At 34.6% G+C, this 15,346-nt stretch overlaps 1 protein-coding gene across 6 annotated transcripts in view; it reads right to left on the bottom strand.

Moving 5' to 3' along the window:
- Positions 1-15,346, bottom strand: part of LOC127968343 (spectrin beta chain, non-erythrocytic 1) — a 90,751-nt gene that overhangs the window by 45,757 nt on the left and 29,648 nt on the right. For 2 of the 6 annotated variants that reach the window (XM_052569490.1, XM_052569489.1), the window contains exon 1: positions 8,583-9,099. The exons of 3 other annotated variants lie outside the window; for them this stretch is intronic. In XM_052569490.1, coding sequence (XP_052425450.1) covers positions 8,583-8,697 — 115 coding nt within the window. In that variant the 5' untranslated portion in view covers positions 8,698-9,099. Of the gene's footprint in view, positions 1-8,582; positions 9,100-15,346 lie in introns of those variants that run through there. One more of the 6 variants, XM_052569491.1, reaches the window with a different exon arrangement.

The raw sequence follows: 15,346 nt of genomic DNA on the forward strand, positions 1-15,346 counted from the left end.
TCATACACACTCCTACACATCAGACGTCTGAGGGGTTTCTTCCTTTTAAACAATGAGAGACGTCAAATAAGATCTCATTAATATCTCAACTGATTCTCATAGACAGCAAGCTGAGACGTTTCTCTCTAAACTCTTACGGGATGACAACTATACCTGAAGGATTCATAAACCTTCTGAACTGTAAAAGACTGAACTATGAATAACACAATTTTCCTCTGGGTTCAGATGCAAATCACATTTATAAACTTTTCTCAGAATGCATGTTTTTCCTGGACAGGGAACAACGACATATTTCAACACAGTCAGCAGGAAAAACTGAACTTTGGTTCTTTTCTTAGCTTGAACATCTGATGTGAATATATTTTGTATATTGGAAATGCTTTTTAATAAAAATAAAAATAAAAATAAAACTTCAATATAAAATACAAATATTTTATAGAATGAAAATGCATTTTTAATAATAATCGTATTTTTACAATACATTTTTAGGACTATTAATAAATAAATAAATAATAAATTAAATTAAATTAACAATGCATTTTAATAAATCAAATAATTAAAAAACAAGTGCTATAGTATATAATTATTCTTCCGCTAATATAAAATAACATTAAACAAAACAAAAATATTTTGTAACATTAATAAGCATATTTAATTGTTTTATTTAATTATGTTTTTTAGTACCAGTAAGAATGTTTGCACTGTGAAAAAATAAAATAATAATTAACAATGCATTTTAATAAAGTAAATAATTTAAAAAATGAATATTATATAATTACTCTGCTACTAATAAAAATGTTAAATATATTAATAAATTAACAATAAACAATGCATGTTAATAAAATAAACCATTAAAACAATGAGTGCTATATAATTACTCTGTTGCTAATATAAAATAAAATAAATTTTGTAAGACAACTATGCATGTTTTATTATTTTCTTTAAATCATTTTTAGGACCATTAAGAATTTATGCATTGTGACAAAACAAATAAAATAAAATGACAATTAACAATGCATTTTAATAAAATAAATAATTAAAAAATGAATATTATATAATTATTCTGTGCCTAATAAAAATGTAAAATATTTAGCAAAGATATTTTGTATAACTTATGTATTTTTCATTATTTTTGGGGCCATTAATAATGTTTGCATTGTGACACAATAATTAAAATCAAATACAAATTTAAATGCATTTGAATTATTTTAATTGAAAAAATTGCTCTTTCTTTGCTTGAATGTCTGATTTAAAAAGCTACGTGTCTAAATGTGTAGGAGAAAGACTCAAGACGAACTGTGGCTGCATTGTGAGCCGATAACATCACAACCAATGCCACTGAACACTACAGATTAGCCGGGTCTATGGATCCTCCCAGAGGATTGTGGGTAGGGTAACAATGGCGGCAGTGTTCCTCCCCTCGGCCCGGTAGAAGCAGGAATAAAGCAGCATCTGGACTGAGAGTCAGGTGAACATGAGCCGCTAAATCTGGTTTTAAATGAATGGAGATGTTATGAATTAATCAAACACAGCTCATAACATATCCAGATTGTTTATGCCCTCTTAAAGACCGGGTAGCTTCACTATAAATGGCTATATAATACAGTACTGAAAATAAGAATAATAAAAAAAAAAGATTTATAATAAAATAATTAATTTACTTTTATAAGGAAATTAAAAGTAATTCATTTTTATGACTATTAAAATTTTTGGATTTTGAAGTTATTTTCATGATAATTAATAACATTTTGCAGATGCCTATTTTACTTTTATGTTGCTTTTATTTTTTAAATAATTCTCGATGGCAATTCTTAATACTGTAATTTATGTTATATAATAAAAATATGTAAAATAATTAAAACAATGCAAACATGCTAGGTCCTGAACACGCTTTTGTAAAATAAAATAAAATAGTTTTTTTTCAATCTCGTTATGGATCATCAATATAGTAATTTATACAATATGAATTATAAATATAATTATAAATATATAATAGCTTGAATATAATTGGCTATATAATGCTCCTCTGTAAATTAAATAAAAATATTTTGTATAAAATAAAAAGTTTAAATAACTAAGAAGTCAAATAATTGTTTAGGTGAATGTACAGTAATTTACTGTAACTTATGAAAATAATGAAAACAATGCAAAACAAAAAATATATATATACATTATTTTAATAAAATAAACAAACCATTTTGCATTACATAAATTACCAATTTTAATTAAATTAAATTAAATATTAAATATTTTAATCACCATTATGACATTATTTTCATGATAGCACGTTTTTACTCCCATCACTGTGATGTAATTTGTGAAAATTTCTTAATGGCATTTCTCAACTTTATTCTAAATTCATTAAGCGTAGCTCATCTAACAGTGCAAATACCTGCTAGCTTGAATATAAACTGCAGTTTAATGCTCCGCTGCTAATAACACCTTGAAGCAGAGTGTGAACAAATGTCCTTAGTTAATAAATTAACCGTAAAATGTGATTTAATACATTTTGAGGGCAATGGCAAAGTCACATTCAGTTCAGATAAATCAATACTGCAGTCTGGATGGCGGATCAGGTCAGGAGGTCACATTAGTAACTATTGTGACAGCATATGCATATAAGGTTATTATATATAAACTATTAAATTCAGCTAGGGGTCTGAGAAGGTCTGAGATTGATTAGAACAGTAATAGAGACTCTTGATTTGGGCTGGAGGAACTCAGGTTATGAGAGTTCAGGGATTGTTGATTTATTGGCGTTTCCTGCATCCTCGAAATCTTTGTTTGCTGACCTCAAAACAAACCACTCCCTGCACATCCTGCAACACGCAGATAGCATTGTCTGCGTTTGCAGAGACGTTTAATGCAAAACAATTTAATGCATGGATTTGAGGAATTTACATGTACACGCTACTGATGTTTTTGATGTTTAATGTATTTTGCACACTGATGCCGCATTTATTTGATAAAAAAAATACAGGAAAAATCTGAAATATTATTGCAATTTAAAATAACCATTTCCTATGTGAATATATTGTAAAATGTAATTTATTCCTGTGATGCGAAACAGAATTTTCAGCAGTGTTCAGTGTCACATGATCTTCAGAAATCATTCTGATATGATGATTTAAAAAAGAAGTTACAAAATCAGCATTTATTCGAATTAGAAATCCTTTGTATAATTATAAATGTTGTTACTATTACTTATGTTTAGGTAAAAGTATCAATTTTAAACTTTCTAACAGTAGTGTGTATCTATTATTTAAGTTGATATCAGGTCCATCCAACCCTGAAAGCACACACAAGCAGATATTATCACATATGATTTGGACTCAGTACAGAAGTGTCTGAATGTGAATTCCAATGAGATGAAAAAGTCCCGAGCACAGCATTCTTCCCATCTCTGCTATCACTAAATCTCCTGAAAATGACGCTGGCTCTGGGATCTGGAGTTGCGCAACACGAGTGAAACATTTCAATATGGAAAGCCGATAGGGTCAGAAACGGGGTCAGAGAAAAGTGAGATCAAGTTTTCTCATGAAAGCTTTTCTACTCCGATGCGGATGATTAAAGACGTCCTGAAAACCCAAGACAGCGATGAGAAACGCCGGCTTGGACGGACCAAGAGAGGGAGTCCATGGGTGGCTTCCTCTTCCCCGTCGGATTTATCCACTTCCTGTCGACGGAGCGTCAGCAGAAAGGAATTCCTAAGACTTCCTGTGCGCTGCGGAGCTCTGGCCTCAGCATGAGCTCGAAAATAAACCTACAATTTCAACACTTCTGCTTAAAACCACAACGCGGAGTTGGAGTATTTGAGACGAGGGCAAACATAATAAACTTTCTAACATTTTAGAGCCAGTTTATGCATGCGCTGATGAAAAACACATGCGGCGTAAAACAGGGAACTCATAAAGACAACACTGTGATGTATTTTTGGCAAATATTGTAAGGCAGGGCTTGATTTTATCTATTATTGAAACATGGGTAAAATATATGTTAAAAGTTGTTTCAGAGGAGGAATTCAATTATATATACATTGCATTATAATATAAATGGTATATATAATAAAATATATATTTAAAAAAATAATAATAACAATTTATATATTTCTTATTTTATAAAATGTATACATTTCTTAATTTTATTTTTATTTTTATGTACAAAATATACAAATAAATCAACTATATATTGTATTACATTATATAAGTTATTGGACACAACTCTAGAAGTTACTAGAAAGAAAATTAAATTATAAAAGATACATTCAATTCAATTCAAGTTTATTTGTATAGCGATTTTTATGATACAAATCAACTTTACAGAAAATTTATTTTCTATAATATTTAGTAGTCGTTTATAAGTGTAGTTAATACATCAACTAAGATTTGGGTGGCTTAAAAATGACTATATATATATATATATAGTCATTTGTAAAAAATAAACATGCATATATTTTTTTCCTTTATGTTCATAGATACTCATACATTATATATATATATATATATATATATATATATATATATATATATATATATATAATAAATTGTTATAATATAAATATAAACATGTAAATACATGTTAATATTTTTGAAATATATTATGTATGTGTATTTATATATACATAAATAGACACACACACACACACATAAATTATGCAAACAAAAACTTTTATTTTATATGCAATTAATCATTTGACAGCACTAATAAATATAATAAATAATTTTTCCTTTTCTATATTTATAGTCGATTACAGATATATATAAATAAAAAAATAATAATTTATCAAGATATTTATATTAATCCAGTAATGAAATAACACTTTTGGTTCCTAGCTGCCTCAAAAGTCAGTTTGTGATGACATCATTACATTCACAGAGATGAGCACACGGCTCATAATTTCTTACACTTCTGCCGTTTACTCAAACAGAGGATGCATGTTTATCATGCCTCAATTTAAGTGATGAGATTCCTGCTGTGGCAAGCAGGAAAACTCACAGTTCATCCAGTGTTACAGAGAGACAATGATCAATGCCACGCTCCAGCAGGAACATCACGTCCCCAGATTCACAATCTGTGATGCCAATGATTGCCAGAAATCACTCCAAATCAGCCACTGACAAGATTAGACTCGGGTTAGGATGCTGCCTGAGAAGGGAGCTCCCTATAAAGCTCACTAGGTGAAGTGGTGGAAAAGAGCCATTGATAATGAATCAAACGAGGAGTAAGAGAGTTATTTGTGAAGCGATCACAGATGTGAGAGAGTATCTGATATGAACTCAAACTGTCCTGTTGTTTCAGGTTGACTGGTTTAAACTCCACCTTTAGTTTCAGAGTGACAAGACAAACAGACAGAAGATGTGCACTAGTGCATCACTCCAGATGTCCTGACACACATGCACCAACTAATGAACAAAACAGCAAAATATTTCATTTGCATTTGGGCTTACAACTTGAGTTGCTGATTCTTAAAAAAAAAAAAAAAAAAGCATCAGTGCATGACTTTAATTTACAGCTGATGCCACTTAATATTGCCACTTTTTTTCTAAGAAATACATCACATAATTTAAATAAAATTATGCAAACGTATGTTTCATGTTGACATTGAAGCACCAGTAATACCATTTCCAGTTACTGAAATAATGCTGAAATAAAATAAAATATAAATGAAGAACTTGAACTTCTAGAACTAAATATAATTTATATGTATTCAGATGAAGATGAAATAAAATAAAACAAAATATGAATATTTCCAGAAAAACATGCACTTTAAAAAATTTTTTGAAGTAGTACTATTAAAAAAAATATGTTTTCATTAACTGAAATAAAGCTTAAATAAAATAGAACAAATATTATATGAAAAAGTTCAACTTAAAAATGAAAACCAGGACTAATACTATTAAATATTTTTTTTGTAAAATAAAAATAATAAATAAGAATTATATATATATATACATACACACACACACATACATATACATATATATATATATATATATATACATATACATATATATATATATATATACACACATGTGTGTATGTGTGTGTATATATATATGTGAAACTAAGTCTAAAGTACACGGGAAACATTAATCATCTAAAAAAATGCACGCAACAAAATGAATTAACCTAAAAAAATAATAATAATAATAGCTCATTCAAAACAAATACTATAATAGTATATTAATAATACTCAAATATTTATTTAATGAAATGTTATTTTTGAATGTCTATTTCATCTTTAGGGTGTTGCACAATGACTTTTAAGTGCACGTTCACTCGAGACTGTGATTCTGGGTGGTTTTGTGCATCTTGAAATGCCATGTCAGTGTTTCCTTCATTGCACCAGAGCTGTTGGATCCACTTCCTCTCACGCCGAGGGTGGTGACTCTTACAGCTCTTCTGAGAGAATCGAGATCTGACATCTCACATCCTCACACAGACCCGATCCGTCTCGCTTTCTCTGCCAACAGCCCAACAGAAGGTCATTGAGAAGACCAGACTGAGAGACAGGCGGCCTGGCAGGACAAAAGATCTGCTTCAGCACGCAAGCCTTGAGAAAAACAGCTTACAGTGCTGTCCGCCGAGCGAAATAGCTCCAGATCAGCTGGACGCTCCCTTGCCGTCACTAAACTATCCGTGGAACAGATGCTGCCAGGATCATGTGTTTACACTATTGAAGTCCATCCACTACAGCACAAGCACAAATCCAACAATCTGTCATTTATCTTGGCAGATCTCTAGCATCTAGAGGGATTGAAGAATGCTCTTGTGCAGTGAGCATTGGTTTTTAAAATGCATCGTGAACTTCTGACTTAATTTTAAACCAGTTCACCAAGATGTTACATGTCAGAATGAACTCTATTTGTAATCTACACGGCTTGTTTTCTGTCACAAATATCTAAACACTCTTTAGTCGAGACATGTTTACTTAAGATGCAATAAGATTTAAGATATTAAGTCTTGTTTTCTGAAAAAACTATAAAAAGTAAGTGAGTATGCTTAAAACAAGGACACATGGGTTCAGAAAAGATGTTTAGATATTTACTGAAGAAGAAAACCACAGTGTAAGCGTGAAATATTGAAGCTGAAAGACTAAAATAAACAGTCTTTTCACCGTGTACACGATTCAATTTAAAGTATGTCAAATGTGCAGGGTGGTGACGGAAATACAGTTTATTTCAAAGCGAGCACATTGTTATTTACAAGCCTGAGATGACTGAAACTGAATCACTCAAATCTGTCGAATCACAGGTAAAAGGTCAAGTTTTCATCACTAAGGGCAGGGCGAATCGAAGTTAACGATTAGCCACACACAAACTCAGAAAAGTGTCTGCTAAATGCATGAATGTAATGTAAACAGACTCCCAATTTACAAAAGCTGTATTTCTGCCAATTGATTTCTGTTGAAGCCCAGCAATGCTGACCTCAAACTGGGCTGTGATTCATTAACAACTGATTGATAACTGATATCAAAGTTGCTCATTAAATAGTTTTTATGCTAATCACACTTGTGCAAATCTCATGATGCACACGTGATTCTTCAAATGCATGCTTGGGTTATGAGAAATGATATGCAAAAGCTTGAACTGATCCTCAAACACAACACCAAGCTCTGGTGAAGCATCTGCACTACAGTAACAGCAAACGAGAGCAATGGCGTAAATGTGTGAAATCGCTGAGTGTGTGAAGTGCCAAATGCCTAGCGCACATCTATTGATCGACCAAAATGCAATATCTGAACTGTAAAACCAGTTTGGTGAATGCAATGTAAGCATAAAGTGTTGCACGGTCCATAACATCCATGCATGGAACAATGCAACTGCTTCGTCCAACTATTTAAGCAATGAGTAATAACAAAGCCTTACAAGCACCTAATTTTAAATAAAAACCAACTCAAACGGCTGCACTCATTAGCAATCGCATTTTAAATGCATATGAAGTGGCAGCTTTTAGAAACATGCCACTATCAGTCACATAGTCAGCAGAACAAAACAACCACTCCCACCTTCCCGGGTTTTCCATTGTTGTCTATGACGGCCCATTCAGGGTGAGCTTATTGACCCCCGGGTGATTTTGGGGAAGGGAAGCCAAGCGTTAAGGTAGATCGCTTGCATGAAAAGCATGTACAAAATTGACTTTTTAGTGGGGGAAAGTCTAAGATCCATTCAACTGATCCAGTCTAAAACTCCCAATTCCATCAGACACCAAGATTATGGAGAAGAGTAAAACACAAAACACTCGGTGGATGCATCTACATTCCTAAAAATAAAGTTCCCCCATTGGGTTTTTATAGTGATTCTAAAGAAAGACCAATTTTGGTTCTTAAAAGAATCTTTCAGTGAACCGATCTTAAAAGAACCATATTAAAAACAAATGGAAAGATGGTTTTTGGTTTCCCAAAGAACCCTTTAAATTTCATGGACGATAAAGATTCTTCACTGAACCATAGACACCAATAAAGCCTTTATTTTAAAACGTGTATATAACACAAATCGCAGCTGCTGCGCTGAAGGAAACCCACAAATCTTCTTCCTAACGGTGCTGTAAACAATGCATCCACACTCCCGGATGCATCTTACCTTGCAGCTGCTTGAAACGCCCCTCGAGCTGGTTGTAGTTGAAGGGCATTTGCGCGGGGAAGCTGGGCTCCTGGTAGAAGCCCTCAGGGCCCCCAGACGCCCACTCCAAATCCATGATCCCTGACCGAGAGGGAAACTATTTCCAGATTCCTCCAAGAAACCACAGAATGGGAAGGAACGATGACGGGAAAGAAAGCCAAAATCTCCTTCTCGCAATGGGAGTTATCCAAAAAGCCGAAGGTTTTCGCCCCAGTTTGATGTTCTCAACCAGTCTGTTTTAGAGGGGACAAGCATGCTGCTGTTTGTCTTCCCACTCTGTCCATTCAAAAGCAGCGTCTCCCCCCAACCTCAAGCACACAGACGCCCCTCCTCCTGTCATACAAGGGAGGGGAGACCCTCTAGCTCCAGACCCGCTCTGAATCTGCGGGAGTCAATGGAAGGGTTCTGCGAGACACCTTTAACGGAGCACAAGAGGAGGGCAGAAGTGTTGTAATTTCATCAGCGGCCCAGCCAGTGTGTTTCCAGATGATGTCACCACCTCATTACAATGAAAGAAGAGGAGGAGACGGACCAAACCAAGTCTCCGGAAAGATCGGGGGTGGAGGTTGGGCAGGAAGTCGGCCCATTTCCATGCATTGTTTTTTAGGTCATGCGATAGAAGCAAAGTTGCATTAGAAACGCGGAATGTCCTTCTTGGAATGTCGGACTAAATGCATCCTTCCTAACATCCTTTTAGCAACCCCTAAAGCTTATTTGTGCTCCCCTCCTCCTCCTGTTTTTCCCCTCTGCTGTCCATCTGTTTGCAAGGTGAGGAGACGTTCTGCAATGAATGCAGACTTTGAACTACTTCTCTGAGTTTGGCTATTGAATTGCATTCTGCTGTTAAACAAATATTTGCTAATTCCCACTCAGGAATCTCACACGGCTGTGTCAGGAGTAGTAAACATCCAGAAGATCCAGCTCAAACTTTCCTGACAGCAAACTTCTGCTTTTGTTTCCGCTTCTTAAACATGATAAAAAGCTGGATTGCTTCAAGCCCCACGAAGGTGAATTAAGAGCCACGCTGGATATTTACAGGCGTTTTATGAGAGTACAGCGCAGATATGAAACGCTGCATGAGATGCAGTAAATCAAGCAATAAAAAGTGGTGTGTTTTCTGTCAGCAACAGTTCGCTGGGAAAAAACAAGCATTTGTTCTTGCTAACTGCAGCAATGGGTTTATATTCTTCTGATTTCAACCAAATTTGTTTATTAACATTTTAGAATAATAACAGGCATTCACACTGCATTTTAATTTAGATTTAATACGAATTAAAATGTTTTTTTTTTTATTATTGTTTTTGTAACTTGGTTATGTGCTTTTCTTAATTTAATATATATATATTTATTATTATTATTTTTTATTTTATTTACTTTACTTTTAGTAAAGGTAAATTGTTGCTAGAAGCCAAAAACACTTTTTTTAAAACACTTTCTTTTGCAGTGGCTTAATTTTAGCAATTTTATTAAGAGCTTCTTCTTATTTTATATTAGCTTTCTTTAGCTTTCATCATTTTTTCAGTTATAGTTTTAGTAATTTTAGTAGTTTAATCTTAAATTAACCTGAAGTAGTTAAGTAATTTTGTTATGTGCTTCTGTAATTTTTTTATTTCTCTTTTAAACTATTTTTATAGCTTTCATTTATTTTCATACATTTTTGTACTTCAACATTATATTATAAACATTTATAATTTAATCTTTTTTTGTTTTTTATTTTATTTCAGATTAATTTTCAAAAATCTATTTTTTTTATATAAGTTTAGTCTTAGTTATAGTTACCAATAACAATAGAAACATAATTTTATTTTTTACACTATTCAGATGCATTGGCTACTGTCACTGCTCACCACCAAGAAACAACCCGCCACACCCTAACAACCACTTAGAACACCCTAACAACCACTTAGAACACCCTAACAACCACCCAGAACACCCTAACAACCACTTAGAACACCCTAACAACCACCCAGAACACCCTAGCAACCACCCAGAACACCCTAACAACTACCCAGAACACCCTAACAACCACCCAGAACACCCTGAAAATCACCCAGAACACCCTAACAACCACTTAGAACACCCTAACAACCACTTAGAACACCCTAACAACCACCCAGAAAACCCTAGCAACCACCCAGAACACCCTAACAACCACACAGAACACCCTGAAAATCACCCAGAACACCCTAACAACCACTTAGAACACCGACGAATACTGAGAAGACCCTAACAACCACTTAGAACACCCTAACAACCACTTAGAACACCGACTAATACTGAGAACACCCTAAGAACCACCCAGAACACCCTAACAACCACCCAGAACACCCTAACAAACACTTAGAACACCCTAACAACCACCAACCACACCCTACCAACCACTTAGAACACCCTAACAATCACCCAGAACACCCTAGCAACCACCCAGAACACCCTAACAACTACCCAGAACACCCTAACAACCACCCAGAACACCCTGAAAATCACCCAGAACACCCTAACAAACACTTAGAACACCCTAACAACCACTTAGAACACCGACTAATACTGAGAAGACCCTAACAAACACTTAGAACACCCTAACAACCACTTAGAACACCCTAACAAACACTTAGAACACCCTAACAACCACTTAGAACACCCTAACAAACACTTAGAACACCCTAACAACCACTTAGAACACAGACAAACACTTAGAACACCCTAACAACCACCCAGAACACCCTAACAACCACTTAGAACACCGACTAATACTGAGAACACCCTAACAACCACCCAGAACACCCTAACAAACACTTAGAACACCCTAACAACCACCAACCACACCCTACCAACCACTTAGAACACCCTAACAACCACCCATAACACCCTAACAACCACCCAGAACACCCTAACAACTACCCAGAACACCCTAACAACCACCCAGAACACCCTGAAAATCACCCAGAACACCCTAACAAACACTTAGAACACCCTAACAACCACTTAGAACACCGACTAATACTGAGAAGACCCTAACAAACACTTAGAACACCCTAACAAACACTTAGAACACCCTAACAACCACTTAGAACACCGACTAATACTGAGAAGACCCTAACAAACACTTAGAACACCCTAACAAACACTTAGAACACCCTAACAACCACTTAGAACACCGACTAATACTGAGAAGACCCTAACAACCACGTAGAACACCCTAACAAACACTTAGAACACCCTAACAACCACTTAGAACACAGACAAACACTTAGAACACCCTAACAACCACTTAGAACACCGACTAATACTGAGAACACCCTAACAACCACCCAGAACACCCTAACAAACACTTATAACACCCTAACAGCCACCCAGAACACCGACTAATACTGAGAATGTAGCGTCCTGTATTCTGACTTTTACGAACAAGACAGGATCGTCAAGGAACCATGAGATGAGCTATAATGTGACCGAACGTGTCCCATGATCCTGTATTTCCAAAATAAACAAATGTTGAATTATTCCTCAGTGCGTCCAGCGTGGGATTGAGGCCTGAGGGTGGTTTGGTTGATCTGGGCCTGCACTGAGAGGGCTGTTTGTGCAGAAACACAGTCAGTGGTGTCATTGTGAAGTCACAAGACGTCCACGTGTCCCTCAGTGCTCTTAATTCACCTCCATCTGCACTACTGTTCTCAGTCACAAGTGAATCTGAGCTGAAATCATCCCTCACGCCGTGATAAACGGCCCACAGATTTGAGGGAGGAGACGCTTCCTGGAAGACGTTTAGTCATTCACTGCAGAGGAGCGTTTAAACTCAATCATACAGTCACAGCTGAGGGAATAATCTGAAGATAAACGGATTAGCATATCAGCTAATGATCAGTAACCATAAAGAATCAACAAAATAAAGTGAAATTTAAAGATATAAATAGAGATGTGTGATATTGTATATGATACTTTTTAGAGATAAAAGCTAATAAAAAAAATGTATACATACTTTCTGAAATCAATGTGATGTTTGTTAATTTATAAATTGTAATGAATTCACCAGTAAGGCCTGGATATAAAATGATAAAAAAGAAAAAAAATGTATATGTAACATTACATTTTTGCTTGCCTGCAAAATTCCCATTTCTGAAGAAAATGTGATGTTTTAAATAAATGTAAGAAATGTAATAATAATACAATTATAACATAAAAATAGTTTTAAAGATAAAGAAAATATATAGTATAATTCTTTTTACATTTTCTGGAGTAATTGTGATGAAAGGGGATAATGCATTATTTTTTTATAAATGTACAAAATGTAATAATAATACATTTATAAAATGGTTAAAAAAATATTGTTACAGATAAGAGCATGTGTGTGTGTTTATTAGAAAAATAATAAAAATATATTATCACACAAATATATGATGAATAATGATAAATAGGTTTTAAAACTTTGTAAAACTGTATTTTTTTATATTTTTGAAGAAAATGTGGCAATGCAATAAAAAGGCAACACAATTATTTATAAATTGTACACATGTATAAAATGTAATTAGAAAAATATCAAATAATTAAAAATATATATATACTATTTTATTACTACATTTTTTCCATTTCTTATGTGATGAAATGACATCTAAATGATCTAATCTAGTTAATCTGGTTTTGTTAATCCAAATCAAAACTATAAGAGAAAGGCAGTGATTCAATGGATTACCAGTGGATTCATATCCTATGTTTTTTTTTTATTCTAATCAATACCAGTATAATACATGCACATGTGCAAACTGACTATGAAGGGTGAGCAGCGCAAATGCATTTCAGATGTGTTGTTTCTCCACTCATAGTGGGATAAATGTATGTAAGTGTGTGTTTCTGTTGGCACTGAGACAATCACTCCTTTGGCAAGTCAATGAAGGAACATTTTTCTGCGAAATTTCACATGATGCTTTGCCGTGATCTTATAAACATGTACTTGCACAATCCCACAATTCCTATTGTAATGCAACACAAGTGCTCTCATTTGATACTGAACTCAAACATGCTGATTTCAGCAGAGCCAGTCCATTTAACAGCTGATAACGTCTGGATACATTGTGTTTCTAAGTATGACAATGATCTAATGCGTTCATAAAGTGGGGTGATTTCACAGACATCTGGCCGACAAACTCGCCGAAGGAAGGAAAGAGGAAAGACACGGGGGTCTGTGTGTGTTTCCTTTAAATCACAATAAGAAAAGAAAAATACTCTCTGAACCCAAAAGTCACAGTATGAGCTCGAACTTTACTCAGACAATGATCTACATGCTTTTTCGGAGAATCTTTATGGCAGAAACATTTGAAACCTAAATAAACTCAACTGAGAAAGACCATCGTAATTAATGCGTAAGGACGAGTGGGATATTACTGCGTGGCTGAAGTGAGTTTTTCTTGATGGAGCAGCAGTCACTCGAGCAGACTCATTTATTTTTAATAACACCGGTCAATAATTTAGATGCTCGCGTTTCATTGGTGGAATACTAGTCCACTGTCCCACAAAGCAATACTTGACAAAACCCTGAGTGTGTGTGAGAAACTAAGCAACTGAAGGGCCTTAATTAATTATTCATGATGACAGCATTAATTCTGTACCTGAAGTCTAATATGTTCTTAATAAAGATGCATGCCTTTATCTATCTATGCAGCTACTCAACTATCTACCCAACTAACTACCAACTACCCAATTATCCATCTACCAAACTATATACTCATGTATCCAACTAACTATTCAACTATCCATCTACTAGCCAACTATCTAGAGCACTGCCCAGCCCTCGTCATTTAATAAAAATAATAAAAATGTTTGGAGCATTTTTCATTCGATTATATATAAGTTTTTGTTTTTTAAAGTAACGACCAAGTGGCCAGCAGCAGCCTTCTCAAATAATCCCGACTTGCCTAAAAACAGTTCAAGCATTTAACAATGTTTAACCATTAAATCTGCGCTATAATAAATGTGCCCTTTATTCAAGTTTGTGCGGAGAGTGGAAGCTAAAGCGCGCTTTGCAGGACATAGAGGTGCCATCACAATCACATGCACTTATTGTCTTCAGTGGAAACAACTTAGAATAGCCTACACCATCATTTTTGGCCATAAAGGTAAAAGTAATACATCATCCGTAACTGTAAAGGGTCTGCTTGTATTTGTGTGCACTCACAATTTCAACAAAATGTTGTGCTTTTATAAAATAAAGAAAAACATGAAGTGATCTCTGCCACCTATCTACACAACTATACATCTGCCTAACTACCCAACCGTCTATCCTATCTACCCATCTACCTATCTACCCATCTATCTACCCATCTACCCATCTATCTACATGTATATCCATCTACCTATCTACCCATCTATCTACCCATCTACCCATCTATCTACCATCTACCCATCTATCTACCCATCTACCTATCTACCCATCTATCTACCCATCTACCCATCTATCTACCATCTACCCATCTATCTACCCATCTACCTATCTATCTACATATATATCCATCTACCTATCTGCCCATCTATCTACCTATCTATCTACCCATCTACCCATCTATCTACCTATCTATCTACATGTATATCAATCTACCTATCTACCCATGTATCTACCCATCTACCATCTATCTACCCATATACCCATCTATCTACCTATCTGCCCATCTATGTACCCATCTACCCATCTATCTACCCATCTACCTATCTATCTACATATATATCCATCTACC

The sequence above is a fragment of the Carassius gibelio genome, chromosome B11 (genome assembly GCF_023724105.1).
Source record: "Carassius gibelio isolate Cgi1373 ecotype wild population from Czech Republic chromosome B11, carGib1.2-hapl.c, whole genome shotgun sequence".
Lineage (NCBI taxonomy): Eukaryota > Metazoa > Chordata > Actinopteri > Cypriniformes > Cyprinidae > Carassius > Carassius gibelio.